Source organism: Trachypithecus francoisi, unplaced genomic scaffold (genome assembly GCF_009764315.1).
Source record: "Trachypithecus francoisi isolate TF-2019V2 unplaced genomic scaffold, Tfra_2.0 Lachesis_group12, whole genome shotgun sequence".
In the NCBI taxonomy this organism is placed as follows: Eukaryota; Metazoa; Chordata; class Mammalia; order Primates; family Cercopithecidae; genus Trachypithecus; species Trachypithecus francoisi.
In genome coordinates this window covers 113,438,369-113,462,415 of record NW_022681457.1, presented here as the reverse complement: position 1 = coordinate 113,462,415, position 24,047 = coordinate 113,438,369, and the positions used below count along the sequence as shown (strand labels likewise).

General features: G+C 50.0%; 1 protein-coding gene across 3 annotated transcripts; it reads right to left on the bottom strand.

The window, feature by feature from the left end:
- Positions 1-698: 698 nt before the first annotated feature.
- MASP2 (mannan binding lectin serine peptidase 2) lies at positions 699-23,563 on the bottom strand. 3 transcript variants are annotated; one of them, XM_033228398.1, is made up of 11 exons: positions 23,448-23,563; positions 23,136-23,364; positions 22,801-22,978; positions 21,648-21,779; positions 19,559-19,755; positions 19,095-19,242; positions 14,372-14,490; positions 10,867-10,945; positions 5,747-5,881; positions 5,176-5,250; positions 699-1,828 (listed from the first exon to the last, which is right to left on the bottom strand). In XM_033228398.1, the coding sequence occupies exons 1-11, from the start codon at positions 23,450-23,452 to the stop codon at positions 1,065-1,067; spliced, it is 2,061 nt and encodes a 686-aa protein (XP_033084289.1). In that variant the 5' UTR covers positions 23,453-23,563; the 3' UTR covers positions 699-1,064. The 3 variants fall into 3 exon arrangements, 2 of the variants coding, with proteins under 2 accessions (XP_033084289.1, XP_033084291.1); XR_004441104.1 differs by lacking the exon at positions 10,867-10,945 and having other exon boundaries at positions 1,486-1,828; XM_033228400.1 differs by lacking the exons at positions 699-1,828; positions 5,176-5,250; positions 5,747-5,881; ... (2 more) ...; positions 19,095-19,242; positions 19,559-19,755 and adding an exon at positions 21,009-21,164.
- Between the last annotated feature and the right edge of the window lie 484 nt (positions 23,564-24,047).

Sequence of the window (24,047 nt, the reverse complement as noted above, 5' to 3'; positions counted from 1 at the left end):
AAGTAGGAACTACTCCGTAATCCAAGAGAGAATGTGTAATAGTAAGAATGATTTTGTTGTTGAGTACGAGCAAAGTAGCTCCTAACTGTGTATTAGTGTTCTGTACTTGACTCAACTATTGTGTGATCTGTGCTCTTGTTAGGCATCACTGTGCCCAAGTATTTCATGTTCATTGTAAAGGGGAAAAAATCACAGATTTATCTATAACGTCACCACTTATTTCTAATGCCATTTTTCATCTTGTGGAAATGCCATCTTTTGATTCAGTCTTCTGAATTTGAACATTATTCAGGTTATTTCCAATTGCTGGGAATATCCTTACTGCTAAAATAAATTCTTAGCATTGAAATTGCTAAGTCGAAGGTTATGCATGCTTTTTAAGGGCTTTTGAAATGTATTGCCAGTCTGGCCTGCCACTCTCCCTGAACATGCCTGGTCTTGCTTAAAATGTATTGCCAAATAGTCCTTTGGGGCAGTTTATGCTGTCTTTAACAATATGAAATAGTACTACTATTCACGTTCCTTTTGTCTGACAATTTGATAAGTGAATAATTGTATCCCACCATTTTGTGGTATTGGTTTTACATGGAAATTTTAGTACCTGGGCTGAAGTATCGTGTTTCCAGCCTACCTACCCAAAAAGATGCAGGGTTATCCTTGAATCAGTACTGCTATAATATATAAAGCACTTACAGAGATCAATAAGAACAAGTTTAAAAACAGTCAAAGACCATGGACAGGCAGTTTACAGAAATGCCAACAGCCAGTATGGAAAGAGACTGGCCTTTTAAAGTAACGAAATATAATTTGAGCAATGACATTACATTGGGTTGGCAACGGTTCTGTCACTCGTAGCTTATGTCCCCTTGAGTCGGTGGGTAAGGTTGGAATTAAACTGGTAAGTGGAGAAATGACAGCAGTCTCACCTGGAGTCTGTTTTTTGGGTGGAGCAACAACTGCCATGTTCATAGTAATGATTAATGCTTCTCAGGTCACGTTGCTGCCAAGGTCTTCACACGCATTTCTAAAAATGAGGAATCCTTGACTGACTGCAGACACGCGAATTAAAAATTACTAATTATGTTCTTGATCCAGGGAATATAGTTAATGACTTTTGTGTAGACTCCATACTGACCTGCTTCCCCACAATTCATGGAACCCCAGGACACTATTCCTCCCACAAACCACCTCTGTGTTTCATTATCTAGAAACACCAGTGCCCCTCCGCTGTCACCTCTGCAGCTGTCCTTGCCCCCACTTTCTAGGCCAGCGCAAAGCATGTTAGCAGTTACACTTCCCCCTGGATAGGGTGGCTTTTCATATGCAGCAGTACATTTTTGATGGTCAACAATTGGTATGTCGACATACATTAGATTTCTAGCAAGAAAGCCTCTTTGGGTTAATCCCCATCCAGATGCAGTTCCAATGTCATCTGTCCTCATAAAGGATTCAGCTTCTTTTCTTGGCAGACAAATAGGCGTGATGTTGCTGTTGATTACAACTTTGTTATTCAATTTAATCAGTGCTATGTCATTGTCAAAGCCAGCATCGTGAGTATAACCTTCATGTATAAAAACAGCTTCAGCCCAGGCTTGTGTATAATGAGGTGATAGTCTCTTCAGGGCGCCCATTCGAATGTCCAAGGAGGATGCATCATGTTTTTGCTCATATACGGCATGAGCAGCTGTTAGGACCCAGTTGTCATATAAAAGTGCACCTGCTGCTGTGCTTCCACCTAGTATCAGGACTTGCCAAGGAAAATCACCAGGTTTTGCCTTTTGCCCTCCGTATATACGCCCTCCTGTTGTACGGGCTGATAGTCCACAAACTGAGGGAAAAAAGCAGATAGGCAGAGAGCCTTTGTAAAAATGTCAGTCATGTTTTTCTTAAATTATGACCACTTTCAAGTATATGTTCGATGTCAACCAAAAATTACATGAATTGGTGGGTGACCACCTATACAGGCAAGTGAGGCTATTTTAAAACATCATAGTTAAAACACCTGATAAAACCTTTTGGTATTTCTTAGCTCCTCAGAAAACGAGATTAGTGAAAACTGACTTTTAGAAGTTATTTTGTTTTGCTAAAATAATTTGGTCTATAAGACTGGGAAGGCAGGGCGTGGTGCCTCATGCCTGTAATCCCAGCACTTTGGGAGGCCAAGGCAGGCGAATCACGAGGTTAGGAGATCCAGACCATCCTAGCTAACATGGTGAACCCCATCTCTACTAAAAGTACAGAAAGGGAGCCGGGTGTGGTGGTGGATGCCTGTAGTCCCAGCTACGCGGGAGGCTGAGGCAGGAGAATGGTGGGAACCCGGGAGGCGGAGCTTGCAGTGAGTTGAGATTGTGCCGCTGCACTACAGGCTGGGCAACAGAGCAAGACTGTCTCAAAAAAATTGGCTGACTGCAGTGTCACACCTGTAATCCCAGCACTTAGGAAGGCTGAGGTGGGTGGATCACCTGGGGTCAGGAGTTTGAGACCAGCCTGGCCAACATGGTGAGATGCTTTCTCTACTACATATACAAAAATTAGCCGGGCATGGTAGTGGGCACGTGTAATCCCAGCTATTCGGGAGGCTGAGGCAGGAGAATTTCTTGAACCTGGGAGGCAGAGGTTGCAGTGAGCCAAGTCACACCACTGCACTCTAGCCTGGGCTACAAGAGCAAAACTCCATCTCAAAAAAAAAAAATTAGGAAAATTAACAGGGCAAGCAGGCATTGTCTGAGCAGATGGACTGGATGATGTGCATAGGAATTAGAAGGACATAACCTTTCACTGTTTCTGTTTTCCTACTTGTAAAATGGGTATTTATGTAATCCTAGGAAAGCAGGAACTAAAGTCAGTATCAGGATTTGCAAAATTACTTTTACCTTTGAACATACAAATGTTTTAGACATTAGAATGTTGCAGTTGTGGCTAGGACCCTGCAGGTTCCAGAATTATATTTTTGGTCTAGTTGATTCTTCCAAACTAAGTTTTCTATCTTTATTGCAAATTAAATACAGCCATTAATGTAGCATATGTTTCCTGTTGTGGTAGTGTACTTGCATTAAAACCTACAGACTGGGCCAGGCACGGTGGCTCACACCTGTAATCCCAGCACTTTGGGAGGCTGAGGCGGGTGGATCATGAGGTCAGGAGATCGAGACCATCCTGGCTAACACAGTGAAACCCCGTCTCTAGAAAAATACAAAAACATTAGCCGGGAGTGGCGGCACGCGCCTGTAGTCCCAGCTACTGGGGAGGCTGAGGCAGAATGGCATGAACCCGGGAGGCGGAGCTTGCAGTGAGCCGAGATCGCGCCTCTGCACTCCAGCCTGGGCGACAGAGCGACTCTGTCTAAAAAAAAAAAAAAAAAACTGAGCCAAATAACACAAGGGTAAATTAATATGTTACTATCTTTCTGATTTTTTTTTTTTGAGACGAGTCTCTGTCACCAGGCTGGAGTGCGATGGCACAATCTCGGCTCACTGCAAGCTCCGCCTCCCGAGTTCACGCCATTCTCCTGCCTCAGTCTCCCGAGTAGCTGGGACTACAGGAGCCCGCCACCACACACAGCTAATTTTGTATTTTTTTTTTTTTTTTTTTTTTTTTTTTTGAGACGGAGTCTCGCTCTGTCGCCCAGGCTAGAGTGCTGTGGCCGGATCTCAGCTCACTGCAAGCTCCGCCTCCCGGGTTCACGCCATTCTCCTGCCTCAGCCTCCCGAGTAGCTGGGACTACAGGCGCCCGCCACCTCGCCCGGCTAATTTTTTATATTTTTTTTTTAGTAGAGACGGGGTTTCACTGTGTTAGCCAGGATGGTCTCGATCTCCTGACCTCGTGATCCGCCCGTCTCGGCCTCCCAAAGTGCTGGGATTACAGGCTTGAGCCACCGCGCCCGGCCAATTTTTTGTATTTTTAATAGAGACGGGGTTTCACCGTGTTAGCCAGACTGGTCTCGATCTCCTGACCTCATGATCCGCCCGCCTCAGCCTCCCAAAGTGCTTTTTTTTTTTTTTTCTGAGATGGAGTGTCGCTCTGTTGCCCAGGCTGGAGTGCAGTGGCAAGATCTTGGCTCACTGCAAGCTCCATCTCCCGGGTTCACGCCATTCTCCTGCCTCAGCCTCCCAAGTAGCTGGGACTACAGGTGTCCGCCACCGCGCCTGGCTAATTTTTTTTTTTAAGTAGAGACGGGGTTTCACCATGTTGGCCAGGATGGTCTCGATCTCCTGACCTCGTGATCCACCCACCTCAGCCTCCCAAAGTGCTGGGATTACAGGTGTGAGCCACCGCGCCGGGCCCCAATTTGTTTTTTTTAATAATTCTACAGAGGGGGAGGTTGCAGTGAGCCGAGATTACACCACTGCACTCTAACCTGGCGACAGAGCGAGACTCCCTCTCAAAAAAAAAAAAAAAAAAAGCATTCTACTCAACTATTATCTTTGGAGCCAATTCTGGTTTAAAAAAATAAAGTGCTATTAAAAGGCAGATTGCATTGATGTTAAAAGACTAGATGTTGAAAACAATTGCTCGAGGAAATTATTAGCTTTGGGTTTTAATAGCATTTTAACATAGTAACTCAACAGAATAACTCGTATTTATAAATGTATAAATTGTTCAAGATAATTTTTTAAATCTTTTTTTTTTTTTTTTTTTTGATACGGAATTTCACTACTGTTGCCCAGGCTGGCGTATAATGGTGCGATCTCAGCTCATTGCAACCTCCACCTCCCAGGTTCAAGCGATTCTCCTGCTTCAGCCTCTCAAGTAGCTGGGATTACAGGCATGTACCACTACGCCCGGCTAATTTTGTATTTTTAGTAGAGATGGGATTTCTCCATGCTGGTCAGGCTGGTCTCAAACTCCCAGCCTCAGGTGACCCACCTGCCTTGGCCTCCCAAAGTGCTGGGATTACAGGCATGAGCCACACCTGGCCTAAAAATCATTTAATTTTTTATGCTTGCCTAGTTATAAGATCAAAAATAATCAAATGACTGATGCAGTCAGCACCTAACAACCTCTGTATGTGGAAAGGGGTAATGAGAACATATTATTTGGAAATAAGAACTTAGCCTAAGAGCCAAGTGCTGAAGTTAAATTTCTGCCTACCACAGCTAAAGCTCTCCTTACTGCCTCCTACCCAGTTCTACTTTGCATCAATTTCCAATCTCTTGTGTAAGTGTGTCCATTACCGGGCTCACAGACTGGCAGTGATCTTTCTCCTTTGGAGCTCGTCCAGAATCCATCAGCCTCACACACATATTTACCTGCAAATCATTGGAAAAGCAAAAATGTTTAACTGCATGTAGAAGATGGTTGTCATTTGCTTGAATACCCCCTTGAAAAATGTCGATTCTTGAGCATCTGTGGGAAATAGAGGTGTCTGAAGAACCATTTACATGATTTCATAAATAGGAGGTCTCTGCATTACCATGTTTGCTTGCAAAGTGGAAACCTTTTAGATGTGTAACTTGAATATGTATCAAGATCTCAAGTGCTTAATGATAAGGTTTTGACTTGTTAAATTAAACCATTTGGAATATATTGTGTGTTTGTAGTAGTCATTTACTAGATCTGTTTTCAGATTTTTGCAAATTGACATTAAAGTCACTTTAGCTATAATATTTCACTTAGCGGATGGGAGAAGTGACTTTTAATCTTTTGTCTAGCCTTAGCCAAAAATGTTGGTTAAAGTTTATTTTCAGACCATGGGGGCTTAAGTTCCAAGTATTGCCCACCCCCATCTTTGAACAATATGCATACCATCATTCACTTTCATTGTGTAGAAGGTCTCTTCACAGCTGTACTGAATCACAGCTTTGTAGGTGGTCACTTCAGGACCTGTGATGTACTCCACTCGGCCACTGGGTAGATCATCAGGAGGGCCACAGTCAACAACTAAGAAAGAAGCGTGGGAGGGAGGAATCCGTTGATCATTTCAATGCTAACTTTCCAAAGGTCTGGAGAAGTACCTTTGGGAGGCCGAGGCGGGCAAATCCCTTGAGCTCAGGAGTTTGAGACCAGCCTGGGCAACATGGCAAGACCCCCTCTCTACAAAAGATTAAAAAGTCGAGCATGGTGGCACGTGCCTCTTGTCCCAATTATTGGGAGGCTGAGGGGGAAGGTAACTAAATGGCTGAACTGAAGGGGAGTGGTCCATGCGGAGGAAGAGGTGTGCTGCCTTTCCTGGAGAAAGAATTTGAAACCACCGGAGCTCCTTAGCACCCTCACGTCAAATATAAGAAAGGTCTGCAGCAGAACAGCACGCAACATGGCACAGGCTGGTTCGATGTAAAAGGTTGCAATTCACAAGGCAGTAAAGGTAGAAAAGGACACGACAGTAAGATTGGAGGAGCCAGGCGTGGTGGTTCAAACCTGTAATCAGCATTTTGGGAGGCCAAGGTGGGAAGGTCACTTGAGACCAGGAGTTCAAGACCAGCCTGGGCAACAGCAAAACCCTATCTACAAAAGGTAAATTGGCTGGGCTTGGTGGTATGGTCTCAGCTACTCTGGAGGCTGAAGCAGGAGGATCACTTGAGCCTGGGAGGTTGAGGTTATAGTGAGCTATGATCATACCACTGCTCTACAGCCTGGGTGATTGATAGAGACCTTGCCTCCAAAACAAAAAATCCAGCTTATTCTGATTCCTTTAATAAGTTGAAGTATTTAGACTTGGAAGTCTTTCTAAAGCTCACTGGGCATGGTGGCTCACACCTGTAATCCCAGCACTTAGAGAGGCCAGGGCAGCCTGGGCAACATAGTGAGACCCCATCTCTAGCAAAAATTTAAAAGGAGCTGGATATGTGGCACGTGCCTGTGTTCCGAGCTACTCAGGAGGCTGAGACAGGAGGATCACTTGAGCCCAGGAGTTTGAGGGTGTGTCATATGAGCTATGATTGAGCCACTGCACTCCAGCCTGGGTGACAAGGCAAGACCCTGTCTCCAAGAAAAAAATACATGATTTTTAGTTACAAAATGGTAATGTACATCATTATCCCAGTTTGGGGTGTGTGTATTACCACATAAAATCACCCCCCCTTTCTACATACAGTAGTATATACTTGCTCACACGTGTGAATTGTGTGTAATTGGAGGGACACACGCCAAAAGAGTAACGATTAGGCCGGGCCCGGTGGCTCACACCTGTAATCTCAGCACTTTGGGAGGCCAAGGTGGGTGGATCACTTGAGATTAGGAGTTAGAGACAAGCCTGGGCAACATGGTGAAACCCCGCCTCTATGAAAATTAAAAAATTAAGGCCGGGCGCGGTGGCTCAAGCCTGTAATCCCAGCACTTTGGGAGGCCGAGATGGGCGGATCACGAGGTCAGGAGATCGAGACCATCCTGGCTAACACAGTGAAACCCCGTCTCTACTAAAAAATACAAAAAAACTAGCCGGGCGAGGTGGTGGGCGCCTGTAGTCCCAGCTACTCGGGAGGCTGAGGCAGGAGAATGGCGGAAACCCAGGAGGCGGAGCTTGCAGTGAGCTGAGATCCGGCCACTGCAGTCCAGCCTGGGAGACAGAGCTAGACTCCGTCTCAAAAAAAAAAATTTAATTAAATTAAATTAAATTTTAAAATTACGGGGTGTGGTGGCAGGCACCTCTAATCCCAGCTACTGGGGAAGCTGAAGCAGGAGAATCGCTTGAACCCCAGAGGAGGAGATTTCAGTGAGCCGAGACTGTGCCACTGCACTCCAGCCTGGCGACAGAATGAGACCCTGTAAAAAAAAAAAAAAAAAAAAAAAAAATGGCTGGTCGCAGTGGCTCACGCCTGTAATCCCAACACTTTGGGAGGCTGAGGCGGGTGGATCACTTGAAGTCAGGAGTTCAAGACCAGCCTGGCCAACATGGTGAAACCTCCTCTCTACTAAAAATACAAACATTAGCTGGGCTTGGTGACAGGCGCTTGTAATCCCAGCTACTCAGGAGGCTGAGGCAGGATAATTGCTTGAACCTGACAGGAGGAGCTTGCAGTGAGTCTAGATGGCACCACTCCACTCCAGCCTGGGCAACAGAATGAGACTCCGTCTCAAAAATAAAAAATAAATAAACATAAACAAAGTAATGATTATACCTGCATATGGTGGCATTATGGGCATTAAGATGTTCATATTTTCTGTATTTTCTTTTTTTTTTTTTTTTTTGTATTTTTTAGTAGAGACGGGGTTTCACCGTGTTCGCCAGGATGGTCTCGATCTCCTGACCTCGTGATCCGCCTGTCTCGGCCTCCCAAAGTGCTGGGATTACAGGCTTGAGCCACCGCGCCCAGCCAATTTTCTGTATTTTCTATCTTTCATCTTCTACCATGAGTATTGTTATTTTTATACTTAGAAAAATATTGTCAGGCCAGGCACTGTGGCTCATGCCTGTAATCCTAGTGCTTGGGAGGCCGAGGCAGACGGATTGCCTGAGCTCAGGAGTTCAAACCAGCTTGGGCAACATGGTGAAACCCCGTCTCTACTAAAAAATACAAAAAAACTAGCCGGGCGAGGTGGTGGGCGCCTGTAGTCCCAGCTACTCGGGAGGCTGAGGCAGGAGAATGGCGGAAACCCAGGAGGCGGAGCTTGCAGTGAGCTGAGATCCGGCCACTGCAGTCCAGCCTGGGAGACAGAGCTAGACTCCGTCTCAAAAAAAAAATTTAATTAAATTAAATTAAATTTTAAAATTACGGGGTGTGGTGGCAGGCACCTCTAATCCCAGCTACTGGGGAAGCTGAAGCAGGAGAATCGCTTGAACCCCAGAGGAGGAGATTTCAGTGAGCCGAGACTGTGCCACTGCACTCCAGCCTGGCGACAGAATGAGACCCTGTAAAAAAAAAAAAAAAAAAAAAAAAATGGCTGGTCGCAGTGGCTCACGCCTGTAATCCCAACACTTTGGGAGGCTGAGGCGGGTGGATCACTTGAAGTCAGGAGTTCAAGACCAGCCTGGCCAACATGGTGAAACCTCCTCTCTACTAAAATACAAACATTAGCTGGGCTTGGTGACAGGCGCTTGTAATCCCAGCTACTCAGGAGGCTGAGCAGGATAATTGCTTGAACCTGACAGGAGGAGCTTGCAGTGAGTCTAGATGGCACCACTCCACTCCAGCCTGGGCAACAGAATGAGACTCCGTCTCAAAAAAGAATGAAAACTCTCAAAAATAAAAAATAAATAAACATAAACAAGTAATGATTATACCTGCATATGGTGGCATTATGGGCATTAAGATGTTCATAATTTTCTGTATTTTCTTTTTTTTTTTTTTTTTTTTTGTATTTTTTAGTAGAGACGGGGTTTCACCGTGTTCGCCAGGATGGTCTCGATCTCCTGACCTCGTGATCCGCCTGTCTCGGCCTCCCAAAGTGCTGGGATTACAGGCTTGAGCCACCGCGCCCAGCCAATTTTCTGTATTTTCTATCTTTCATCTTCTACCATGAGTATTGTTATTTTTATACTTAGAAAAATATTGTCAGGCCAGGCACTGTGGCTCATGCCTGTAATCCTAGTGCTTTGGGAGGCCGAGGCAGACGGATTGCCTGAGCTCAGGAGTTCAAACCAGCTTGGGCAACATGGTGAAACCCCGTCTCTACTAAAATACAAAAAAATTATCCAGGTGTGGCGGCGTGTGCCTGTAATTCCAGCTACTTAGGAAGCTGAGGCAGGAGAATTGCTTGAACCCAGGAAGTGGAGGTTGCAGTGAGCCAAGATTGCACCACTGCACCCCAGCCTGGGCTACAGAGCAAGACTCCGTCTCCAAACAAAAAAATATTATCAAAGAACACACTTTGGGAGCCTGCGGCAGGTGGATCACTTGAGGTCAGGAGTTCGAGACCAGCCTGGCCAACATGGTGAAACCTCGTCTCTACCAAAAAAATATAAAAATTTGCGGGGTGTGGTGGCATGTGCCTGTAATCCTAGCTACTCAGGAGGCTGAGGCACGAGAATCTTTTGAACCTGGGAGGCAGAGGTTGCAATGAGCTGAGATTGCCACTGCACTCCAGCCTGGGTGACAGAGTGAGACTCTGTCTCAAACACACACACACAGACACGCACTCACACTTTGGGAGGCCGAGGTGGGCAGATCACCTGAGGTCAGGAGTTCAAGATCAGCATGGCCAACATGGTGAAACCCCCATCTCTACCAAAAAAATATAAAAATTAGCCTGGCATAGTGGCATGTGCTGGTAGTGCCTCCCAGCTCCTGGGGAGCCTGACGTGGGAGAATCGCTTGAACCCAGGAGGCAGAGATTGCATGATCCGAGATCACACCATTGTACTCCAACCTGGTCAACAGAGTGAGAACCTGTCTCAGAAAAAAAAAAAAAGAAAGAAAACAACAACAACTTGTCAAAGAACATACTTTTCTAAAGCATATCCCTTCCCTAGTAGGTTGGTTGTTTTAACCTCTAAGAGTGCACTGAGAGATGGGAGAAAAGAAGCAAATTTGAAATTCAAGCGCTGATAAACGGATCATTAAAAAACCAAGGATCCGGGCACAGTGGCTCACGCCTGTAATCTTGGCACTTTGGGAGGCCGAGACGGGCGGATCACTTGAGGTCAGGAGTTCGAGACCAGCCTGGGCAACATGGTAAAACTCTGTCTCTACAAACAGTACAAAAATTAGCCAGGCATGGTGTCAGGCACCTGTAGTCCCAGCTACTCAGGAGGTTGAGGCAGGAGGATTGCTTAAGCCTGGGAGACAGAAGTTGCAGTGAGCCAAGATCACACCACTGCACTCTAGTCTGGGCAACAGAGCAAGACCCTATCTCAAAAAAAAAGAAGAAGAAGAAAAGAAAAGAAGAGAAAAGAAACAGAAAACCAGAGAAGCAATAGAAGCAGCAACAGTTAGCAGCAGAGGGAGTTCCGGGCGGTTATGAGGATTGTAGTCACCACATGACCGTACTGCTGCACGAAGGCATTGGCCGGTCCCAAGATCCATCTTTCTGACAAACTGCGGTAAATGATTTCAGGGGCAAGTGACCCTGAAGAAGAATTCAGAATATATTAATTTCCTTGTTTATATCATAAAATCACTCCCCAAAGCTGTGGTCTCACAGTACTTCCTATTCTAGTGTTTTACGAGGTACTCCCAAAGCGGGTGGCATCGCACATGACCAGTATCTGCATGTGCTGGGGTTTAGGGGACCTGGCACATGGACACACTGCCCCACTGCCTCAGTGCACATCTATGCCACCTAGGTTATGTATTTCATTGTTCAACAGGTATTGGCATTTTATGAATCGGATGGAAACTTTGCAGCAATTTATGATTCTTTTGTTTGTTTGTTTTTCACTGTAATGCAAAAACATATCAGATCTTAGCTGGGTGTGGTGGCTCATGCCTGTAATCCCAGCACACCTGGAGACCAAGGCAGGTGGATCACTTGAGGCCAGGAGTTCAAGACCAGCCTGGCCACCATGGTGAAACCTTGTCTCTACTAAAAAATACAAAAATTTAGCCTGGCGTGGTGGCGTGCACCTGTAATCCCACCTCTTCAGGAGGTTGAGGCAGGAGAATTGCTTGAATGTGTGAGGCGGGGGTTGCAGTGAGCTGATATTGCAACACTGCACTCCAGCCTGGGCGACAGAGTGAGACCCTGTCTCAAATCATCCTGTCATCATCATCATATCTCAACATTTCTGCATCTGATGTTCCACCGTTTCTTTATATAAAGTGACAGAGGGCCAGGTGCAGTGGTTCACGCCTGTGATCCCAGCACATTAGGAGGCCAACCAAGGTGGGAGGACTGCTTGAGCTCAGAAGTTCAAGACCAGCCTGGGCAACATAGTGAGACCCCCCCACCTCTACAAAAAAGACAAAACTTAGCCGGGCATGTTGATGCTCGCCTGTAGTCCCAGGTACTTGGGAGGCTGGGGTGAGAGATTGCTTGAACCTGAGAGGTCAAGGCTGTGGTGAGCCATGATATCGCACCACTGCCCTCCAACCTGCGTGACAAAGTGAGACCCTGTCCAAAAAGAAAAAAAAAACAGAGGGCTGTGGTGACAAGTTTGAAAAAGCAGGTGTGATAAGACTTGCAAGTATGTCTGTGTATCTGTCTAGCCTGTGGCCATTCACTGGAGGAGGGCTACTAAGAATTCTTTTGTGAGTTTCATCTGTGTGCTGTCCACCAGCTTCCACTGCCAGTGTCATTCACAGGGAAACATTTTTCGACTTGCTGAGATAATGTTTTTCTAAAATCAAACATTAAAATACAAGAAGACGGCTCTGGCAGAAACCCTGTGCTTCAAAGGATTTCAGGACTTTTTGTGTTAAGTCAGAAACTAAAGAGGTTTGTGGTCCGAGAAGCTGTGGAAAAGAGCCTACTCAAGAAGTTTGCAAGGTGGGAAAAGTGTCTCACTTTTTTTTTTTTTTTTGACCCTCCACAGGACTGTGGATTGCATAGCTAGTTATCATTCCAATGTTATTACTTCTTACCACTGGGATTCAGTGACAATTTTGAAGAACATAAAGAGGACGTGCTAATTTCTTACCTGTGCCCCTAAAGCAACATGCTAAGCATTTTTTGAAATTATACTCCTCCCGGCCGGGTGTGGTGGCTCAAGCCTGTAATCCCAGCACTTTGGGAGGCCGAGACGGGCGGATCACGAGGTCAGGAGATCGAGACCATCCTGGCTAACACGGTGAAACCCCGTCTCTACTAAAAAATACAAAAAAAATTAGCCGGGCGAGGTGGCGGGCGCCTGTAGTTCCAGCTACTCGGGAGGCTGAGGCAGGAGAATGGCGTGAACCCGGGAGGCGGAGCTTGCAGTGAGCTGAGATCTGGCCACAGCACTCCAGCCTGGGCGGCAGAGCAAGACTCCGTCTCAAAAAAAAAAAAAAGAAAGAAAGAAATTATACTCCTCCCTTAACAGTGATCACTATTGATAACTTTGCAGAACACACTATTTCCTGGGCCTGTCCACTTTTCTGTGGGCCTAGGAGTTGTTTCATGGAAAGGTCATTTGACCGGGGGAGGACTTTAATTTGATGCAAGGCAGGTCACATGGAACAGGATAGTAAACTCATCTTTCTGTCGTTCCAGCCACTTTACAAAGAGCTGCTGTCGTGTGTGACCAACAGAAAAGTTGCCCATTTTATTTTATTGTATGCATTTTTTTGAGACAGAGTCTCGCTCTGTCGCCCAGGCTGGAGTGCAGTGGTGCAATCTCAGCTGACTGCAGCCTGCGCCTCCCAGGCTGAAGCGATTCTCCTGCCTCGGCCACCTGGGTAGCTGGGATTACATAGGCGCCAGCCACCTAATAATTTTGTATTTTTAGTAGAGACGGGGCTACTACCCCATCTAATTTTTGTATTTTTACTACTTCTTCTTCTTCTTGTTATTATTATTATCTGAGATGGGGTCTCGCTCTATTGCCCAGTCGGGAGTGCAGTGGCGTGATCTCGGCTCACTGCAAGCTCCGCCTCCCGGGTTCACACCATTCTCCATTCTCCTGTCTCAGCCTCCCGAGTAGCTAGGACTACAGGCGCCCACTACCACGCCCGGCTAATTTTGTGTGTGTGTATTTTTAGTAGAGATGGGGTTTCACCATGTTGGCCAGGATAGTCTCGATCTCCTGACCTCGTGATCTGCCGGCCTCGGCCTCCCAAAGTGCTGGGATTACAGGCGTGAGCCACCACGCCGGCCTAATTTTTGTATTTTTAGTAGAGATGGGGTTTCACCACGTTGGCCAGGCTGGTCTCGAACTCCTGGCCTCAAGTGATCTGCCTGCTTCAGCCTCCCAAAGTGCTGGGAATACAGGTGTGAGCCCCTGTGCCTGGCCAAATTGCCTATTTTCATCACCAGCTTTCCAAAGTAGCTTTAAAACAAAGGGCTCGCTTACGTAAATTTAAACTTATGTTTAAAGAAAAAAGAAAGAGGCCAGGCGAGGTGGCTCACGCCTGTAATCCCAGCACTTTGGGAGGCTGAGACGGGCGCATCACGAGGTCAGGAGATCGAGACCATCCTGGTTAACACGGTGAAAGCCTGTCTCTACTAAAAATACAAAAAATTAGCTAGGCGTGGTGGCGGGCGCCTGTAATCCCAGCTCCTCGGGAGGCTGAGGCAGGAGAATGGCGTTAACCCGGGAGGCAGAGCTTGCAGTGAGCCGAGATCGGGCCACTGCACTCCAGCCTGGGCGACAGAGTGAGACTCCGTCTCAAAAAAAAAAAAAAAAGAAAAGAAAAGAAAAAGAAAGAAAGGGCAGAATTCCCAGAATCAAATTTTCCATAGCCATCATTTTTGTCCTCTGCAAACTTATTTCTTGGCTTTTTATCATTTAAAGATAGAAGAAATCATGCTGACACACGATTTTCCCACTTTCCTTTCACATATCTGCAGATAGAAATATGTTCACATTTCAAAGCGATCGTGATTGATAGTGGTGTACTTAGTCTTGTTTTAACTCACTTGCAGAAGCTCATAGCCAGTCTCGCAAAAGATGGAGAAGCTGTCTTTCAGGATGTATTTGGCTTGCACGGGTGAAACGTGGCCATTAGGTGGCGCCATCGGATAAGGGCAAGGCTGCGCTGCGCAGAGGAAACCAGGCTTATTGGTTTTGATGAGGTCTATAGCACCCAAGTCCGAATCGAGCTGTCTGAAGTTCTTAGTTTATAAAGGAAATACTCAACATGTAAAGAGAGCTTGCCATTCGTGGGGTAGGGTTCTTGAGATTTAACACCAAAGGCAAGATTAAACTCTCAGGTGCTTTTGCAAATTAAGGTTTCTTGTTTTCCCTGGGACTGAGCCAAAGGTATGTGAGAAAGCCGGGTATGGGGGAAGATGGGGCAGTCCCCATAAATAGAATGTCTGCTGTAAGCCAGGAACTTCAGAGCCACGCTGGAAACCGAGACAGAGTGTAACTTTGAGGAAGAGAGCTCGGGGGAGGCTTTGGGACCTGCATGGGACTGGAGCTGGGTTTAAATCATAACTCTCCATTTCCCAGTGGTTATGTGTAACCTCTCGGAACCTCAGTTTCTTCATCTGCAAGATGGGGAGCGGGTGATGAGGATAATAGTTGCTCCAGGGCTGTTGTGAAGATCAAATACAAAGCACCTAGGCTACTGCTTGGTGGAGCTGTAATTCACCTTCACAGCTGCCTCTCATGAGCGCCTATCCACAGTGCTCAACCCACCAGGACACTGGATTCCACTCTGGCCCCCAAACCCTGGCCTCCACTCACCCCAAGGCTTCAGTGCTCCCCAGCTGCCCCTTAAAACCCACCGGTCAGTTTCTGAGTCCTCTCCTCCCTCCGGCACCTGCTAGGGCCCAGTGGTCTCTGCCAAGCTGCTGGGGCAGCTGGGTGCACCTGAGTGCCCCTGACCCAGCCTGTGGCCTGGGGCAGCTCTCAGTCCCATGCAGGTCCCAAAGTCTCCCCTTGAGGAATCAATCTCCAGGGATAGCCTTGGTGGACCTGTGGGAGCCCAGGGCTTCTAGCACTTGAGTGTCTGTCACGAGGAAGAGGTGGTGGCAGTTCTGGCAGGGCCTCAGAGGGCAGAGCCAGGGCCAGTAGGGGTGGTCCTGAGAGGTAGAGTGTGTAGATCTGGCTGCATACTCCTCAAGTTGTGGCTCTGGTGCAACCCTCCATGGTCAGAACTCCTTTTTCCCCTGCCCCAACTCATACCCACCCCTCACCTTCTACAGCTCCACACCCTGAAGACTGAAGCCTCTGGGGGGCTTTTGCACATGCTCTTCTGCCACCTAGAACACTGTCCAATACCCACTTATCCTTTAAATTCAATCTTGGCCTTTCCTATTCCAGGATCGCTTCCTAGCTCCTAGCCCCTGTCTGGTGAGGTCCTCCTTTGGACTCTCATATTGTCCAGTGCTTGGCTGTAGGCTGTGCTTGCCACAGGGTTCTGGTTATGTTTCTGTGACTGTTCCCTCACTGGACTGAGCAGAGGCTGCTGGAACCGTGGCTTCCACATTACATATCCCTGGTACACATCCATAGGATGGAATGATGGTGGATGGAAGGATGGTGGATGGATGGATGAACAGATTGGTGGATAGAAGGATTGGTAGGCAAAAGGATGGGTGGATGGATAGATGGCTGGCTGGATAGAAAGATAAGTAAGGTAGAAGAATGGATGAATGGATAGATGAATGACTGGAAGGATGGATGAAAGGATGAATGGATGGATGAGTGGGATTGGTAGGTAGAAAGATGGGTGGATCGATAGATGAATGACTGGCTGGATGAATGGATGGATGGATGCATGGATGGATGTATGGGTGGGTGGATGGATGGATGGATGAATGGATGCATGGATGGATGGATGAATAGGATTGGTAAGTAGAAGGATGGGTGGGTGGATAGATGGATAGCTGGAAGGATGGATGGATGGATAGACAAAAAGATGTGTGGGTAGAAGGATGAGTGGATGGTTGGATGAATAGAAGAATGGATAGATAGAAGGATGGGTGGATGGAAGGATGAGTGGGTGGGTGGGTAGATGTATAGAAGGATGGATTGATGGGGCTGGGCTCGGTGGTTCACGTCTGTAATCCCAGCACTTTGGGAGGCCAAGGCAGGCAGATCATGAGGTCAAGAGATCAAGAGCATCCTGGCCAACATGGTGAAACCCTGCCTCTACTAAAAATACAAAAATTAGCTAGGCACGGTGGCGCATGCCTGTAATCCCAGCTACTCTGGAGGCTGAGGCAGGAGAATCGCTTGTATCCAGGAGGCAGAGATTGCAGTGAGCTGAGATTGTGCCACTGCACTCCAGCCTGGCAACAGAGCGAGACTCTGTCAAAAAAAAAAAGAAGAAGGATGGATGGATAGGATGGGTGGATGAATGGCTGGAAGAATGGGTAGATGGATGAATGGATGGGTGGGTGGATGGATGGATAGGATTGGTAGGGAGAATAATGGGTGGGTGAATAGATGGACAGCTGGAAGGATGGATGGGTGGATGGGTGGATGGATGGATGGATGTGTAGATGAATAGAAGAATGGGTGGATAGAAGAATGAGTGGGTGGGTGGATAAAGGATGGATGGATAGAAAGATGGGTAGGTAGAATGAGTGGACAGATGGATGGCTGGGAGAATGGGTGGATGGATGGATGGATGGATGGGTAGGTCGGTAGAAGAATGGGTGCATGGATAGGATTGGTAAGTAGAAGGATGGGTGGGTAGATAGATAGCTGGAAAGATGGATGGATGAATGAATGGATAGATAGAAGGATGTGCAGGTAGAAGGATGGGTGGATGGGTAGATGAATATAAGGATGGGTGGGTGGAAGGATGGGTGGGTAGATGGATGGGTGGGTAGATGGATGGATAGAAGGAAGGAAGGAAGGAAGGATGCATGGATGGATGGATGAATATGTTGGTAGAAGGAAGGGTAGATGGGTAGATGAATAGGATGGGTGGATAGAAGGATGGGTGGGTGGAAGGATGGATGGGTGAGTAGATGGATAGAAGGATGGACGGATGGATGGATAAATGGAAGGATGGGTAGGTAGAAGGATGACAGATGGATAGATAGATGTCTGGGAAAATTGTCAGATGGATGAATGGATGGATGAGTGGATGGACGGAGGGATGGATGGATGGGATTGGTAAGTAGAAGGGTGGGTGGGTGGATAGATGGACAGCTGGAAGGATGGATGGGTGGATAGATAGAAGGATGTGTAGATAGATGAATGGGTGGATGGATGGATGAATAGAAGGATGAATGGAGAGAAGAATAAGTGGGTGGGTGGACGGACGGATGGTGGATGGATGGATGGATGGAATGATGGGTAGGTAGAAGGATGAGCGGATGGATAGATGGCTGGAAGTATGGGTGGGTGGGCGGGTGGATGGATGGATGGATGGATGATGGATGGATAGATGAATGGATGGATGGATAGATAGATAGGTGGGTGGATGGGTAGATAAATAGAAAGATGGGTGGATAGAGGATGAGTGGGTGGAAGAATGGGTGGGTGGGTGGATGGATGGATGGATGGATGAATGGATGGATGGATAGAAGGATGTGTAGGTAGAAGGATGGGTGGATGGGTGGATGACAGAAGGATGGATGGATGGATGGATGGATGGATGGATGGATGGATAGAAGGATGTGTAGGTAGAAGGATGGGTGGATGGGTGGATGACAGAAGGATGGATGGATGGATGGATGGATGGATGGATAGAAGGATGTGTAGGTAGAAGGATGGGTGGATGGGTGGATGACAGAAGGATGGATGGATGGATGGATGGATATAAGGATGAGTGGATGGATAGATGGATAGGTGGAAGAATTGGTGGATAGATGAATGGATGGATGGGTGCATGGATGGATAAGTAGGTAGAACAATGGGTGGATGGATAGATGGATGGCTGGAAGGATGAGTGGAAGGGTGGATGGATAAGAGTGGTAGGTAAAAGGATGGGTGGGTGGATATATGGATAGCTGGAAGGATGGATGGATGCATGGATACATGGATGGAAGGATGGATGGATGGATGGGTGGACAAAAGGATGGGTGTATGTATGGATGGATAGAAGGATGTGTAAAAGGATGGGTGGATAGAAGGATGAGTGGGTAGTAGGATAGGTGGATGGTGGATGAATAGAAGAATGGGTAGGTAAAAGGATAGGTGGGTAGAAGGATAGGTGGATGAATAGATGGATAGCTGGAAGGATGAATGGATTGATGACAGAAGAATGGATAGGTAGAAGGATGAGTGAATGGACAGATGGATTGGATGGATGAATGGATGAATGGATGAAGGATGTGTAGGTAGAAGGATGGCTGAATAGAAGGATGGATGGATAGGATGGGTAGGTAGAAGAATGGGTGGATGGTTGTGTGGACAAAAGGATGGATGGGTGGGTGGATTGATGGATGGTTGGAAGGATGAGTGGACAGAAGGATGGGTGGGTAAACGGATGAGTGGATGGGTGAATGGGTGGTTGGAAGGATGAGTGGTGGAAGGATGGATGGGTGGCTGGCTGGAGGGAGGGACAACCGATGCTTCCCCTTAGAGGACTGCTGCCTCATACCTCAGACACCACTAAACCTGGTGTACCTTCCTAGTCCTGGGCCAGAAGGAGCCCCACACTCTACAGCTCCTTAACACTCCAGGAGAGAGGGCAGCTCTGTGCTTTCAGCCAGGATCTGAGACCCACTTGCTCACCTGTGCTCGTGTAGTGGATCTTCCAGCCTGTATGGTCTCCTGACTCATCTGTGACAAAGGTGATGGTTACCGTGTTGCTTTTTGTTTCAATCCTGTGGGGCAATGTCTTCCCACAGAATGGGCCATGTTCTTCACTGTCTGTTTGAATCTGAGAAAGAAGCTCATGAAAGCAGGGGAGCGGCTGCCCGGGTCTGGCCTGGGCCAGAGGGAAGCAGCCCACCTTCTCAGCAGTTCAGGGAGAGCCAATGAGGCCACCCCAGGCCACAGATCGGGGTGCCCCTCCCCGCTCTCCCTCCCACGCTTGTACTCAGAAGGCCCCAGCTTTGGACCCCCGTAGCACCTGGAGAGGTGGGGGGTCGCTGAAGGTGACGGGAACATGGTGGGGGCCTTGCTGCAGGAAGTAGGGGGTGCAGCTGGGCTGAGGGGGAGGATCTGGGACAAGATGATGGCCCCAGGAGCCAGACCTTGAGAAAGTCGTAGGGACACAGGGTTTCAGGGTGCGTCTCCACATCGAAGGACTCCACAAAGTCCAGAATGACGCTGAACCCTTCCTCCAGGCGGATGCTGTAAGTGCAACTGGAGAGTTTGGGGTATGGCTGTGGGTATTCAGGGCTGCTGAGCTCCCCAGACCGCTGGGTGAAGACCTGGCCGGAGCACAGGGCTAGAAGGAGGGAAGGCGGGGGAGTGACTTGGTGTGCCCTCCATCAGCCCTCTCACCAACAGCAGGGTGGGTGCCTTGGGGAGCAGGAAACTGGGACAGGGATGTGGCTGGGACATCTGCATCCCTGGGTTGGGCTGGGCCCTGCAGACGGCCAGCCCCTGAGGCCTAGCCAGAAACCAAACGACCCACCTGATGGCTGAGGGGCCACTTAGAGAAGGGGTTTCTCTTGCTTTGAGGCTTTAGCCTCATGGAGTGCATGGGCCCTCACTCACACCTCCAAAGAGTGTGGTGGTGTCCTGGGCCAAAGTTACAACCCCAGGATGGGGGCTAGAGCCTTGAGTTCCACCAGGCTCTGCCGGGGTGCAGGGCAGGGGTGGATGGACACACAGGAAGGAGGAAGAAGGGACAGTCTCCTTGGTCCCTGGGAATTCGGGAAAAGAGAGGGGCGTCTCCTCGAGCCTAAGGGCCCCTTTGGCTCTCCCCCAAATTCCCCTACAGCCACCCCAGCGATTCCAAAGTTTTCATCAGGGGTCTCCTACCCGAACCCAGCCAAGACCAGCCAGCCCCCTGGGTTCCTGGGGGAACCGTCCGGAAGAAGGGTCTCTCATCACCCCCTTCCGCCAGGTCTGGCCCCTGCCCTGGGGGCAGCTCCTGGAAGTTCAGGGCAACAGTGATCATGACTGAGTCTGGCGCGCTCCTTCCTCGCTGGAACAGCTGATGCTGCTGCCACAGGCTGCCATCAGGCTGGGCTCCATCCCTCAAGGAAGGCTTGGTCCCCATCCCATACCACCACCCCACCTCCAGCTGCAGTGGGGGGCATTCGAGTTGTGAGGCCTTTAGGAAGTGGGGAGCCCCAACATTACCTGCCTTCTTCCACATGGCCGTGCCCTATGGGGCAGTGGGAATCACCCCTGGATTTGGGGGGACCAGATTGCTCCCTCCATGAATACTTCCCAGGGTGTCTCCTCTGTGGGTCAGGCTCCTCCAGGCCAGACCCAGGAGGTGGTTCACGATTACTCTGGGCTCAGCCTCTGGGGGACCTGGGCGCGAGCGAGGCCCTGCCACTCTCTGGGTCTCAGTGCCTCATCTTCAAAACCGGGGGTGAGAGTAAGCCCTTCTGGCCAAGGAGCCTGTGGCCCCATGGAGGAGGCTCCCACAGACCTGGGGTTCATGAGGCTGTGAGGAGGGATGGCAGAGAGGAGCGCACCCCGCCACCTCCAGACCCTCCCACCCCAGAGACACGCAGCAGCAGGTGGGGTGGAGCCAGGTTTATTATTGGGTCTGTGGTGGGTGAATGAGAGTTGGGGCACAGCCATCTCAGCCCGACCCAGAGCTGAGGCCAGCAGGCTGGCTCTGGTTTCTGACCTGCTGGGCAGGCCGGAGCTCCAGGGGAGGCTAGAGGCTCTGCTCTGGAAGAGAGATCAGAGAGACAAGGAGAGACACCGAGAGGGAGAAACCAAGTGTGGGGAGGCAGCGTCAGTGCCAGCAGGTGGGGCTGCCCATGCCCCAGAGCACTGGCCGGTTCCACGGTGCAGGGATGGGGTCCCATGGAACCAGGGCTAGATCCCCCCGACTCTCCCACCCCAGGAGCTGGCAACGGCTGCCCCGGCGGGAAGTGGCTACATGAGGGGTTCCCAGAACCCAGGTGGGGCCAGGTACACGGCGAGGTGTTAGAATTAGCCTCAGATGGTGGGGGAGGGTGGCAGTGGGAATGAGCCTGGCTGCTGGGAGGGGAAGCAGGGCTGAGAAGCGGAGCTGCAGGCGGGAGGGCCTAGAAGCACGCAGTGTTCAGGGCCCGGGCCCTCTGCACCCCTGGGCAAAGCAGCAATGGCCCTGAGGAGCCCCATGTATCCCAGGACAGGGTGCGCTGGGGCCCAGGCAGCCTCCCTCACCTGAGCAGGTGCGCTTGTTATGGTGCAGGACGTAGCCTACATGGCAGGAGCAGTAGAAACCACCCAGGTGGTTGTGGCAGTGGTGGTCGCAGGCCGGCGCCTCTCCCGGGGCCACCTGGCACTCGTCAATGTCTGGCGGGGGAAAGGCAGGGCCAGGCAGGCTGTCAGGAGGGAGAGGCAGGATCCAGCCTGGCCTCCTCCCAGGAGACCCATGACCTCAGAGTGGACCTCAGAGGAGGCCTCATCCTGTCTAGGGTGGGGAACTGGTGCCGGGCCAATCACCTTCAGGCCTAGGGTCGCTGCAAGCTCCCGGCAGCACTGGGAGAAAGATGGAAACATCACCTCTGTTAAACCAGAGGGAGTTTCAGTGTCCGGCCCAAGGCCACCCAGCTAATGACGGAGTCAATCAAACCCAGGGGGCGGGGCTACAGCGCCAAACCCTTGCAGCCCCTTCCTAAGGAGCAGAGAAATTGAGCCACTTGCCTGAGGTCACACAGTTGGTCTCTGCAGGGACTGAGATCTGAAATCAAACATCCTGGCAGCGCTCCCGCTGGCAGGGCCCCACTTTGTCAGCTGTAAATGGGGTCCTCAGCCCCTGCATCATTTTCGGTTTTTGTTTTTTGAGACGGAGTCTCGCTCTGTTGCCCAGGCTGGAGTGCAGTGGCACGATCTCAGTTCACCGCAGCCTCCGCCTCGCGGGTTCAAACAATTCTCCTGCCTCAGCCTCCCTAGTAGCTGGGATTCCAGATGCATGCCACCATGCCCAGCTAATTTTTGTAGTTTTAGTGGAGATGGAGTTTCACCATGTTGCCCTGGCTGGTCTTGAACTCCTGACCTCAAGTGATCAGCCAGCCTCGGCCTCCTAAAGTGCCTTAATTACAGGCATGAGCCCCCGCACCCGGCCAGTCCCTCTGTCACTTGAGGCGATGCTGTCCTCAGGTCCCTGGCTCAGAGCTGGCGCTCAGCCCATGTGAATGGAGGTCATGGTCACGGCTGTTATGGTCTTTGCATTGCAGATGGTGTCAGGCCAGAGGCCCCTCCCCTGCCCTGGGGGAGGTGGGGAAACTGAAGGCAGGGCTGCCTGGCCTAAGACAGAGTTACCCCTACAGTCAGCTGCACAGACTGAGATGTCGCAGGTCCCCTCTTGGCTCACCCTCGGCTGCGTAGAAGGCCTCGAACCCTGTGAACGGCTTCTCGTTGGAGTAGTCGGAGCGGAAGGTAATGTCCAGGCTGGAGCCCGGTGAGTAGAAGGTGTCGTTGCCAGGGGCCCGCTCCGTGTCTGTGCTCTCATGCCCACACAGCGTGGCCAGCACCTTGGCCCCCGAGCTCAGCTGTGGGGTCAGGTGTCACAGGGAGGGAAGGCAAGACCCAGGCCTGATCTCCCTCCTGGCCAAGCCTGGCCCCTGCTCCCAGGTCTCCCTGAACCCTGGCTACTCCTTGGAGACCCCCTGATCCTGAGAGACCCCAGCCCTCCCGTCCTGACGGCACCTTGACGAAGTCGTACTCGCAGAGGTGGGAGAGCTCCAGGTCAAAGTGGGTGAAGTAGAGGCGCAGGCGGTAACCGGGGGGTGCGGTCAGGCTCCAACGCCGCTCCTGGTCATTGGCGTACTCCCCTGGAAAGCCAGGGGATGCCAGGCGCCCAAACACAGGTTCAGGCCACTTTGGGCCCGAGGGGGTGGCCACCGAGCCACACAGCAGGCCCAGGAGGGTCAGCAGCCTGCGGGCAGGGCAGGGGTGGTGAGGGCCCAGGCCTGTGCTCCCGCCCCACACCCTGCAGGGAGTCTGTGGGCGCCCACCTACCTCATGGTGTACCCGTCCAGCTGGCCTGGGCTGGTCTGCAGCCCTACACTGGTCTCACCTTTGATCTGTTTGTCCAGTGACCTGCCCCTGCCCCCAGCCTCCCTGACTCTGGGATTCTGGGAATCACCTCCATGACTCCAGCCTGCTCAGAGTTCCAGGCAGGGAGGACAGGCTGCTCCGGGAGCCAGGAGTTGGACCTAGGCAACAACAGCCTGGAAACAAATCCTGGCTCTGCCCCCTCCCCTCTTTTTTTTTTTGGATCCTGTTCTGTTGCCCAGGCTTGAGTGCAGTGCTGCAATCATAGCTCACTGCAGCCTCTACTTCCTGGGTTCAAGCAATCCTCCCACCTCGGCCTCCCAAGTGGCTGGGACTGCAGGTATGCAATGCCATGCTCAGCTCATTTTACTCCTTCTAGGAATGTGTCTAAGTTTCTGCTGGGGTGAGGGGATGGGGAATGGGGATTGGCTAGGTGGTGGTGGTGGTGTTTTCTTTTTTTTTTTTTTGTTGAGATGGAGTCTCGCTTTGTCGCCCAGGCTGGAGTGCAGTGGCCAGATCTCAGCTCACTGCAAGCTCCGCCTCCTGGGTTAACGCCATTCTCCT